The sequence below is a fragment of the Pan troglodytes genome, chromosome 20, assembly GCF_028858775.2.
Source record: "Pan troglodytes isolate AG18354 chromosome 20, NHGRI_mPanTro3-v2.0_pri, whole genome shotgun sequence".
Lineage (NCBI taxonomy): Eukaryota > Metazoa > Chordata > Mammalia > Primates > Hominidae > Pan > Pan troglodytes.
In genome coordinates, this window is record NC_072418.2 from 51342692 (window position 1) to 51354908 (window position 12217).

Below are 12217 nucleotides of genomic sequence, written 5' to 3' on the forward strand. Positions count from 1 at the left end.
TGTAGGTAGATGCCCTGGGAGGCGAACTTATTTCTTAACTGCCACTTCCAAGGCATACTCAAAAGACGTGATCCCTCGTGCCTTCATTGCTGCTGAGAAGTGTGGTCCTCTCTGTTTCATTGTCCGCTGGGCACTGCGGTCGGCTCAGTGTACCCCCATAGCATTCTGGGAAATGTAGTCCCCGTGCTGCCCCTGGATGGAAGAAAGAATGATTTTCACAGCTCCATCTGTGCCCCACTGAATGCTGGGAATGTGGTCCCCTCAGCACACCTCCACCTGCTGAAGGAAGAGGTTCTCCTTGCTTTACAATAAGACCTCATTTCCGGCCAGGTGCACTGGCTCACACCTGTAATCCCAGCACTTTGGGAGGCCGAGGCGGGCGGATCACCTGAGGCCAGGAGTTTGAGGCCAGCCTGGCCAACATGGAGAAACCCCATCTCTGCTGAAAATATGAAAATTAGCCGGGCATGGTGGCGCATGCCTGTAATCCCAGCTACTCAGGAGGCTGAGGCAGGAGTAATCGCTTGAACCTGGGAGGCGGAGGTTGCAGTGAGCCGAGATTGCAGTGAGCCGAGATCTTGCCACTGCACTCCAGCCTGGGGGACAGAGTGAGACTGTTCTCAAAAAAAAAAAAAAAAAAAAAAACAATAAACAAAAAGAACTCATTCCCTCAGGACAGCTGCAGTATCCCCTATGCGCCTAGGGAGAAAGCCCACTTGCTGTTCTCATTGCATTACAGGAAGATTTATTGAGAGCTGATTCTGTGCCAGGGCTGTTTTAATTCCTAGGGAATACAGTTCTAGAGGGGGGAAAAAAAAAGAGAGGGAGACAAGGTCCCTGCCTTATAGAGCTTGCATTTTAATGGTGAGACAGACAAAACCAGTAACAGTAAAATCCGGCTGTCCTGGAGGAAATCAACACAGGATGTTGTAATGACTGAGGATGGAGTTTCAATAGATGGCAGTCAGGGGAGGCCTCCCTGAGGCGGTGACACCTGAGCTGGAGGTGTCAGGTGGAGGTCTGGCATGGAGGAGGTAGGGAAAAGTGTCCCCAGGAGAGGCAACAACAAAGGACAAAGCCCTTGAAGCAGGAAGGAGCTTGATGTATTTGAGGAAGAGCAAGAAGGGAGTGTGGCTGGAGCCCACTGGGGGATTGGGGTGGCAGGAGATGAGGTCAGAGAAGCAACAGGGGCCAGTTCACGCAGGGCCTTGGGGCCACAGTGAGGACTTTGGCTTTGATTCTGAGGTAGAATCACTGGAAGGTTTTCAACTGAGAAGGGATGTGATCCAATTAATATTTTGAAACAATCACTCTGGCTGCTGTTTGGAGAATAGACTGGAAGATGCAAGATTGAAAACAAAGATAGGCTGGGCGCAGTGGCTCATGCCTGGAATCCCACCACTTTGGGAGGCCAAGGCGGGTGGATCACTTGAGGTGAGGAGTTTGATACCAGCCTGGCCAACATGGTGAAACCTCCCTCTACTAAAAATACAAAAATGAGCTTGGCATGGTGGTGCATGCATGTAATCCCAGCTACTTGGGAGGCTGAGGCAGGAGAATTGCTTGAACTCAGGAGGTGGAGGTTGCAGTGAGGCAAGATCTCGCCACTGCATTCCAGCCTTGACAACAGAGCGAAACTTGAAAGAAAGAGAGAAAGAGAAGAAAAGAAAGAAAGAAAGAAAGAAAAAGAGAGAGGAAAGAAAACAGAGATGGGTGGGAAAGTTGTAGATAGCTGGGCAAGAAAGGGTGACAATGAGAGTTGTGACAGTGATGGCAGTGAGGAGTGGACAACTGGAGCTATCTTTGAACGTAGAGCTAAGAAGACTTGGAGATGGCTGAATGTGTGAGGGAAAGAAAGGGAAAGGATGATTTAGGTTTGGGGCCTGAGCATCAGGGTGAATGAGAGAGAGAGGAAAAAAAAAGGCAGCTGCTCTTTATTCCTTTAGCTTCTTTACTCCTTTACGAGAGAGAGAGAGACAGAATAGGGAACAGTCTTGAGATAGGGGAAAGATCGAGCAATCTGTTTTTGACATGCTAATTTTGAGACACCTCTTGGAAATCCAAGAGGAGATATTGAATAAAAAGGAGGATAGGGGCCAGGCGTGGTGGCTCACACCTGTAATCCCAGCACTTTGGGAAGCCGAGGCAGGCAGATCACTTGAGTTCAGAAGTTCGAGACCAGCTTAGCCAACATGGTGAAACCCTGTCTCTACTAAAAATACAAAAATTAGCTGGGTGTGATGGCATGCGCCTGTAATCCCAGCTACTCAGAAGGCTGAGGCAGGATAATTGCTTGAACCCAGGAGGCAGAGGTTGCAGTGAGTGAAGATGGTGCCATTGCACTGCAGCCTGGGCAACAGAGGAAGACTCTGTCTCAAAAAAAAAAAAAAAAAAAAGGCTGGGGGATAGATTTGTCTGGAGCTCACACGAGAGGTTGTGACTGAGGACAGGAGCCATTAGCATATCCAGCACTGTTCAATAAAACTTTCAGCAAAGATGAAGCTGTTCTATAGCTGCTCTGTCCGATTTGAAAGCCACAAGCCACATGTGGCTGTTGAGTACTTGACAAGTGGTTAGTGCACCCAGAAAACTAACTTTTAAATTCTATTTAACATTTTTTTCCTCTGGTCCTTGATTCAGGATAAATTTTAGTTAATTTTAATTAATTTTAATTTGAATAGCTATGAGTGGCTAACAGCCACCCTATTGGATAGCATGGGAGACAGTATTTAAACTCATGGGCCTGGTTGAGATCACCAGGGAGAGAGGAATAGAGAAGAGAACACTAAGGCACTCCTAGTGTTTAGAATTTAGAATTCTGGCTGAGGAAGAAGGGCCAGCAAAGGAGGCAGAGGAAGAGGTGACAGAGAGGTAGGAGGAAAACCAAAGAAGGGAAAGGACATTCTGCAAAGCTTCTTCCAGTAGGGAAATACCATCAGCACCCTCATTGCATGCTGGGAGATGTAGTCTCCTCACTGCCTTCAGGGAACCAGTCCCTCTCAGTGGCTGCTGGGGGCTGTAGTTCCCTTACCAGATGCTGGTTGTATTAATGACAGTGATGTTAGCTGCTGGACCAGATGAACCCCCAAATCTCAGTGGATCACCCAACAGGAGGTTGTTTCTCATTCATATAAAATCCAGGCCAGGCACAGTGGCTCACGCCTGTAATTCCAGCACTTTGGGAGGCCGAAGTGGGTGGATCATCTGAGGTCAGGAGTTCAAGACCAACCTGGCCAACATGGAGAAAACCCGTCTCTACCAGAAATACAAAAATTAGTTGGGCGTGGTGGCGCACGCCTGTAGTCCCAGCTACTCGGGAGGCTGAGGCAGGAGAACTGCTTGAACCCGGGAGGCGGATGTTGCAGTGAGCCGAGATTGTGCCATTGCACTCCAGTCTGGGCAACAAGAGTGAAATTCCATCTCAAAAAAAAAAAAAAAATCCAAACAGGTGTTCCTGATTGGAGGTGGCTTTCCTCCATATGGTGACTCAGGGTTTCAGGCTCTCACCCTCTTGTGGCTCTGTAATCCCCTTTAGAGGACTAAGCTTCAAGAGTAAGGTTTTATTAGGCTGGGCACGGCAGGAGAATCACTTGAACCCAGGAGGCGGAGGTTGCAGTGAGCCAAGATCATGCCGCTGCTCACCGGCCTGGGCGACAGAGCAAGATTCTGTCTCAAAAAAACAAAAAACAAAAAAACAAAACAAAAAACTAAGGTTTTATGGATGAGTCTAGAATAACTCATCACGTGGCTAAACCTAATCCAGATCTAGCCATGTGCCCCAGGAGGAAAAGGAGATGGGTTTAGTGAACCTGTCGAGTCAGTCTGCCATATTGGGAGCTGTGGTCCCCTTATTCATTGCTGAGAAATAAGGTCCCCACATCGGCAGGCCTGACATCCTCCTCCCTCCCTGGCAGGAGAAGGGCTCCACCTTCCTGCAGCTGGGCTCCTCCACCGAGCAACAGCTTCAGGTCATCTTTGAGGTGCTGGAGGAGTATGACTGGACGTCCTTTGTAGCCGTGACCACGCGTGCCCCTGGCCACCGGGCCTTCCTGTCCTACATTGAGGTGCTGACTGACGGTAGTCTGGTGGGCTGGGAGCACCGCGGAGCGCTGACGCTGGACCCTGGGGCGGGCGAGGCCGTGCTCAGTGCCCAGCTCCGCAGTGTCAGCGCGCAGATCCGCCTGCTCTTCTGCGCCCGAGAGGAGGCCGAGCCCGTGTTCCGCGCAGCTGAGGAGGCTGGCCTCACTGGATCTGGCTACGTCTGGTTCATGGTGGGGCCCCAGCTGGCTGGAGGCGGGGGCTCTGGGGCCCCTGGTGAGCCCCCTCTTCTGCCAGGAGGCGCCCCCCTGCCTGCCGGGCTGTTTGCAGTGCGCTCGGCTGGCTGGCGGGATGACCTGGCTCGGCGAGTGGCAGCTGGCGTGGCCGTAGTGGCCAGAGGTGCCCAGGCCCTGCTGCGTGATTATGGTTTCCTTCCTGAGCTCGGCCACGACTGTCGCGCCCAGAACCGCACCCACCGCGGCGAGAGTCTGCATAGGTGAGTGGGGCTGGAATGGGAGGGGTGTGGGAGGGCTCCCAGAGCCTAACTACCTCAGTATTCACTGAATGAGTGGCTCAAATGGGCCACATCTGCTCTTTGAGCCTCAGTTTTCTTTTCTGTAAAGTGGGTGCAATTGGGTCTCTTTTCTGAGGTTAAATCAAGTAATTTGGAAAAAGCACCTGAGATAAAGTGAGTGTATTACTGTATTTCATGACTCTAAGATGCATAATGTTTCACATTTTAATGTCTTTGAAAACGAGATGTGTCTTATAATTGATGACATCATCAATTGGCAGCTTAATTGGCAGCACTTTTGTCTTTCTTTGTGGTACATCTTATAATTGAGAGCATTTTAGATTTAGTCTAAATACCTAGACTATAAACTGAGCTTCAGTAGCAAAAAAGACCCAACAATCCAGTGGCCCAGATGAGGTCGAAGTTTGTTCCTCTCTCACGTAACAACCCAGAGAGGAGCATTCCTGGTTATCAGGAGACTGCTGTTCCATGTGATCATTCAGGGACCCGGGATTCTCCCACACTGTTACTCTGGCATCTCTGCATGGTCGAAGTGGGTCGTGGGGATGTCTGAATTGTAGTTCATGAGAAGGGGAAAAGAGAGGAAGTGGACAGCAAGCACTTTCCTTTTGAGTAAGTGAGGCAGAAAGGACATGCCTCATACCTTACTGTTGAGAACGTAGTCATATGGTCAGGGCTGGCTTACTGGTTGTTGACAGTGGTGTCCATTCTGATTGGCCGGACGTCTATTGGAATTAGCTAGACGTCTATTCTGATTAGCTAGACGCCTATTCTGATTGACTAGACGTCCATTCCGATAGGCTAGACGTCCATTCCTGGCTAGACGTCCATTCTGATTGGCTAGTGCCTGTGCAGCGCCGATTGCTAGATATTTTGAATATTACTCCTGCACATGGCCTGGCCAACTGCAAGGAAGAGTGGGAAATGTCAGTCCTAGCTGAACAGGTGTGTGCCCAACTTACGCACTATTATTTTAGAAGAGGCGAACAGAGTTTGTTGGAAAATAGCATCTCCACGGTAGGAAGCTCTGGGAGTGGAAAAATTGATAAGTTTGGTGACAGAACAGTGAAAAGAGAGACCTTTAATCCTGAACGAGGATGGGGTGAATTTGGGAAGAGATGATGGTTGGGGAAGAAGACCTAAGAGAGGGTAATTGAGAACTGGTGACTTGGGAATCAGGATCCCCGAAAAAGAGGATGAGAAAAGCATCCCTTCTTCATAAATACTTACTGAGCACCCGCTAGGAACTAGGGCTCATGCTGGGCGCTGGGAACATAGATGAATAAGACCATGAAGTTATTCTTCAAAGAACGCAGGGTCCTGTAAGAGTGGCAGACAGGGACGGGGATAATGGCAACGCAGCATGAAGCTTGCAGTAATGGAGGTCATGCGGGCATGGCGGGGGCACAGGGAGGGGCACTGGCTAAGCCAGAAGATTTTCGGATGCATGAAGCGGAGTCTCACTGGAGTTTCCTTAGGGAAAAGGGGGTTTATTGGAAAAATAAACACACAGAGGAATTAAAGCCAGGAATTGAGGCTAAGCCTGGGGCCAGCTACTCTTTCAGCTCTTTCTGGTTCTTTCTTTTTTTCTTTTTCTTTCTTTCTTTTTTCTTTTTATTTTTCTTTTCTTTTCTTTTTTTTTTTTTTTTTTGAGACGGAGTCTCACTCTGTCGCCCAGCTGGAGTGCGATGGCATGATCTGGGCTCAGTGCAACCTCCACCTCCCGAGTTCAAGCGATTCTCCTGCCTCAGCCTCCTGAGTAGCTGGGGTTACAGGCACGTGCCACCATGCCCAGCTAATTTTTTTTGTATTTTTAGTAGAGAGGCCATGTTGGTCAGGCCAGTCTCGAACTCCTAACCTCAAATGAACTGCCCACCTCGGCCTCCCAAAGTGCTGGGATTCCAGCCGTGAGCCACCGAGCCCAGCTGGTTCTGTCTTTCTTATTCTATGCTTTCTCCCTCCCTCCCTCTGTCCATCTCCTCCCTCTCTCTCTCTCTTTCTCTTTGTTTCTCAGGCTTGCCTCTCCCAGACGCTGTTCAGTTCTTTACCCAGAATTTCTTCTCCCTCATAACTTCAGCTCTTGCTGGTCACAACTCATCCCTCCAGATCTCATAGCAAAATGTCATCCCAAGAGAGGAAATGTATTAGCCTCAGTCTGCCTTCCAAACCAGGTTGCACAAGTCACAAGTCAGCCTGTGGAGTCAGGAAGGTTTCTAGGAGAAGGTATCTGAGCTGTGACCTGAGGGATGAATTGCTCATTGATTCATTTATTGATTGAAACGCCCTTTATTGAAAGTCTGCTATGTGCCAAGCATTGCTTTAGGCACAGGGTGTATATAGTGTTAAATAAGGTCCCTGCTCTCTCAGAGCTTACAATCTGATAAAAGAGAAATGCAATGAGCAAATAAGTAAAGAAAAGGAAATATCAAGCAGGCAATAACTTCTGCTATGAAAATCAAACTGGGGAATGTGATAAGAAATGCATAGGGGGCTATGCTAGGTGGGGTGGTCAGGAAAGGCCTTTCTGAATAGGTGAAATTTGGAGGTTAAAAAACATGGATAGGCCGGGCTATGGCTCATGCCTGTAATCTCAGCATTTCGGGAGGCTGAGGCAGGAGGATCGCTAGAGGCCAGGAGTTCCAGGCCAGCCTGGGTAACATAGTGAGAACTCCATCTCTACAAAAAATTTAAAGATTAGCTGGGCGTTGGCCGGGCGTGGTGGCTCACACCTGTAATCCCAGCACTTTGGGAGGCCGAGGCGGGCAGATCACAAGGTCAGGAGATCGAGACCATCCAGGCTAACAGGGTGAAACCCTGTCTCTACTAAAAATACAAAAAATTAGCCAGGCGTGGTGGCGGGCGCCTGTAGTCCCAGCTACTCGGGAGGCTGAGGCAGGAGAATGGCATGAACCCGGGAGGCGGAGCTTGTAGTGAGCCGAGATCGAGCCACTGCACTCCAGCCTGGGTGACAGAGCGAGACTCCATCTCAAAAAAAAAAAAAAAAAAAAAAATCTGGGCGTGGGAGTGTGTGCCTGTAGTCCTAGCTACTTGGGAGGCTGACATGGGAGGATCACTTGAGCCTTGGAGATCGAGGCTGTAATGAACTGTGATCTCTTCACTGCAGTCCAGCCTGTGCAACAAAGTGAGACCCTGTCTCTAAAATAATTTTAAAAATTAAAATTTAAGAAATAGGTAGGCAAGGTGTGGTGGCTCACACCTGTAATCTCAGGGCTTTGGGAGGCTGAGGTGGGCGGATCACTTGAGGTCAGGAGTTCAAGACCAGCCTGGCCAACACAGGGAAACGCCATCTCTACTAAAAACTACAAAACTTAGCTGGGCATGGTGACAGGCACCTGTAATCCTAGCTGCTTGGGAGGCTGAGGCAGGAGAATCACTTGAACCTGGGAGGCGAAGGTTGCAGTGAGCCGAGACCACACCACCGCACTCCAGCCTCAGTGACAGAGCAAGACTCTGTCTTAAAAAAAAAAAAAAAAAAAAAAAAAAGAGAGAAAGAAAGAAATGGATAAAGCGAAGGAGCCAAGTATTGGAAGATCTCAGTGAAGGGAGAGGGAACAGCAGGTGCAAAGGCTCTGGGGCTGGAACTGCCTTGTCTTAGTCTGTTTTGTGTTGCTATGACAGAATATCATAGGCTGGGTAATTATAATGAACGGAAATTTGTTGGCTCTTGGTTCTAGAGGCTGGGAAGTCCAACATCAAGATGTCACCGTCTGATGAGGGTCTTCTTTCAGCATCATTACATGAGGGAAGGCATCACATGGTAGAAGGGCAAAGAGAGGAGTGGGGGAAGATCAAGCAAACCCACTCCTGCAACCACAGCATTAGTCCATTTGTGAGGGTACTGGAGCCCCATGACCTAAATGCTTCTTAAAGGTTCCACCTCCTAATTCCCAATACCATCACAATGGCAATGGCAATTAAATTTCTTTCTTTTTTTTTTTTTTTTGAGATGAAGTCTCACTCTGTTGCCCAGGCGGGAGTGCAGTGATGTGATCTTGGCTCATTGCAACCTCCACCTCCTGGATTCAAGCGATTCTCCTGCCTCAGTCTCCGAGTAGCTGGGACCACAGGTGCCTGCCACCACACCTGGCTAATTTTTGTATTTTTGTAGAGATGGGGTTTCACTATGTTGGCCAGGCTGCTCTCAAACTCCTGACCTCAGGTGATCCACCCACCTCAGCCTCCCAAAGTGTTGGGATTACGGGCGTGAGCCACTGCACCTGGCCGTAAATTTCAATATGAGTTTTGGAGCGGACAGACATCCAAATCATAGCTTGCCTGTTTGGAAGCCTGTTTGGGAGCCTGCACTGCTGATGTGGCTAGAACATAGTGGGCAAGGGGAAGGAAGGTATGAGTAGTGGATGGAGAGGGTTGCAGGGCCCAGCTTGTGAAGGGCCTTTAGGCCAGGGGGCAGGGGTTTGGACATGATTCTTTTTTTTTTTTTTTTGAGATACAGTCTCGCTCTGTTGCCCTGGCTGGAGTGCAGTGGTGCAATCTTGGTTCAGTGCAACCTCAACCTCCCTCCCGGGTTTAAGTGATTGTCCTGCCTCAGCCTCCTGAATATCTGGGATTACAGGTGCCTGCCACCATGCCCGGCTAATTCTTGTATTTTTAGTAGAGACGGGGTTTCACCATGTTGGCCAGGCTGGTCTAAAACTCCTGACCTCAAGTGATCTGCCCCCCTCAGCCTCCCAAAGTGCTGGGATTACAGGCGTGAACCACTGCGCCCAGCCTGGACTTGATTCTGAGTAGTGGGGAGTTCACCGGAAATAGTATTCCAGTCAGGGGAAACGAGCATATGCAAAAACCCAGAGGGGAGAGAAACTTGGGCAGATGGTGGGACCACAATAGTTCCAAGCAGATGAAGGCCACAGAATTAGGAGTCAGAGTGACAGGCCAGGCGTGGTAGCTCACGCCTGTAATCCCAGCACTTTGGGAGGCTGCGGCGGGCGGATCACGAGGTCAAGAGATTGAGACCATCCTGGCCGACACAGCAAAACCCCGTCTCTACTAAAAATACACAAATTAGCTGGACGTGGTGGTGCACGCCTGTAATCCCAGCTACTCAGGAGGCCGAGGCAGGAGAACCGCTTGAACCCAGGAGACGGAGGTTGCAGTGAGCTGAGATCGTGCCACTGCACTCCAGCCTGGGCAACAGAGTGAGACTCTGACTCAAAAAAAAAAAAAAAAAAAAAAAAGCAGTCGGAGTGTGGGTGGCACCAGGCCTTTGCCTTCAATGCAGGTTGAGAGGCCTGGATCTGTTCCACAGCACTGGTGAGCCAGGGGTGGGTTATGAGGAGGAGACGGGTGGCGTGAGTTTTGGGTATAGAAAGACGCCTCTGGGACCTGGTGGGGAACAGACTGGAGTAGAGAGATTGGAGGCTGGAGGCCAGGCAGGAGGCTGGGATGAGGGCCTAGGAGGGCTGTGGGGAGGCACAGAAGAAGACAGGGCAGAGAGAGCCCCAGGCCAGGAAGAAGGAGACTTGGGGACCAATAGGCTGGGTAGCAGGAGGGAGGAAGGCGGCTAAGAGTCTAGTCCAGTGACTGGGTGGATGACATGAGAGGCAGTCAGAGTACCCAGGGTGATGTTGCATAGTGAAGATATTGAGGAGTCCAGGGACACCCCCGGCCATCCCCAGCCCTGGGCACTTCTAACCAGAGGAAGAGACATTTGAGCTCAGTCTTTAAGACACATGGAGTTGGTCAAGGCCGGGTACAGCGGCTCGTGCCAGTAATCCCAGCACTTTGGGAGGTCAAAGCAAGTAGATCATCTGAGCTTGGGACATGGCGAAACCTCGTCTCTACCAAAAATACAAAAATTAGTTGGGCATGGCGGTGCACATTTAAAGTCCCAGCAGCTTCTCAGGAGGCTGAGGTGGAAGGATCACTTGAGCCTGTGAGGCAGAGGCTGCAGTGAGCCAAGATCATGCCATTGCACTGCAATCTGGGTGACAGAGTGAGACCCCGTCTCAAAATAATAATAATAACAACAACAACAATAATAATAATAATAATAATAGGCCGGGAGTGGTGGCTCACGCCTGTAATCCCAGAACTTTGGGAGGCCGAGGTGGGCAGATCACAAGGTGAGGAGTTCAAGACCAGCCTGACCAACATGGTGAAACCCTGTCTCTACTAAAAATACAAAATTAGCCAGGCGCGGTGGTGCTTGCCTGTAATCCCAGCTACTCAGGAGGCTGAGGCAGGAGAATCGCTTGGACCTGGGAGGCGGAGGTTCCAGCGAGCTGAGATTGCACCATTGCACTCCAGCCTAGGTGACAGAGCAAGACTCCATCTCAATAATAAATAAATAAATAAATAAATAAGAAGAATAGTTGGTCAGGATAAGGGGTGGTATAAGGGTTTTCAGGCAGAGAGAACAGCATCTGCAAAGTCCTAGAGATAAGAAATCACTTGACATGTTTGGGAGACACCTTGCAGCTAGTGTTGATAGAGAAAAAAAAAAAAGAATTTTGGGGTGAAAAGAGTTTGAAGTTTGAGAGTGGGAACTCTCAGAGATGCGGCTTCAGAGGAAGGCAAAGCCAGAACAAAAACAGACTCTAGGGGCCTGGCACAGTGATTCACACCTGTAATCCCACTATGTTGGGCAGTTGAGGTGGGAGGATCACTTGAACTCAGGAGTTCAAGACCAGCCTGGGAAAAGTAGTGAGACCCTATCTCTACTTAAAAAAAAAAGAGGCTGGGCGTGGTGGCTCATGCCTGTAATCCCAGCACTTTGGAAGCCCGAGGCAGGCGGATCACAAGGTCAGGAGATCAAGACCATCCTGGCTAACACGGTGAAACCCCGTCTCTACTAAAAAAAATACAAAAAATTAGCTGGGTGTGGTGGCAGGTGCCTGTAGTCCCAGTTACTTGTGAGGCTGAGGCAGGAGAATGGCGTGAACCTGGGAGGTGGAGCTTGCAGTGAGCCAAGATCGCACCACTACACTCCAGCCTGGGCGACAGAGCGAGACTCTGTCTCAAAAATACATACATACATACATACATACACACATACATACATACATAAAAATTTAAAAAAAAAGAAAAGAAGAAAGAAAGAGAAAGAAAAGAAAGAAAGAAAGAAAGAAAGAAAGAAAGAAAGAAAGAAAGAAAGAAAGAGAAAGAAAGAGGCGGGCCAGGCCAGGCGCAGTGGCTCACGCTTGTAATCCCAGCCCTTTGGGAGGCTGAGGCGGGCGGATCACCTGAGGTCATGAGTTCGAGACCACCCTGGTCAACATGGTGAAACCCTGTCTCTACTAAAAATACAAAAAATTAGCCGGGCATGGTGGTGGGCGCCTGTAATCCCAGCTACTCGGGAGGCTGAGGCAGGAGAATTGCTTGAACCCGGGAGGCGGAGGTTGCAGTGAGCCGAGACCACACCATTGCACTCCAGCCTGGGCAACAAGAGCAAAACTCTGTCTCAAGAAACAAAAACAAAAACAAACAAAAAACCACACATTAAAAAAAAAAAAAAAGAAAGAGGAGGGCATGGTGGCTCATGCCTGTAATCCCAACACTTTGGGAGGCTGAGGCAGGTGGATCACTGAGGCTGAGGTCAGGAGTTCTAGACCAGTCTGGCCAACATGGTGAAACCCCATCTCTACTAAAAATACAAAAATTAGC

The 12217-nt window shown here is 49.5% G+C and overlaps 1 protein-coding gene across 3 annotated transcripts in view; it reads left to right on the forward strand.

Annotated features, from left to right (window-relative positions):
- GRIN2D (glutamate ionotropic receptor NMDA type subunit 2D) overlaps positions 1-12217 on the forward strand; it is a 53963-nt gene that overhangs the window by 7030 nt on the left and 34716 nt on the right. For all 3 annotated transcript variants that reach the window (XM_054673686.2, XM_024351520.2, XM_054673687.1), the window contains one exon: positions 3915-4534. In XM_054673686.2, the coding sequence (XP_054529661.1) occupies positions 3915-4534 (620 nt within the window). The remainder of the gene's footprint in view (positions 1-3914; positions 4535-12217) is intronic.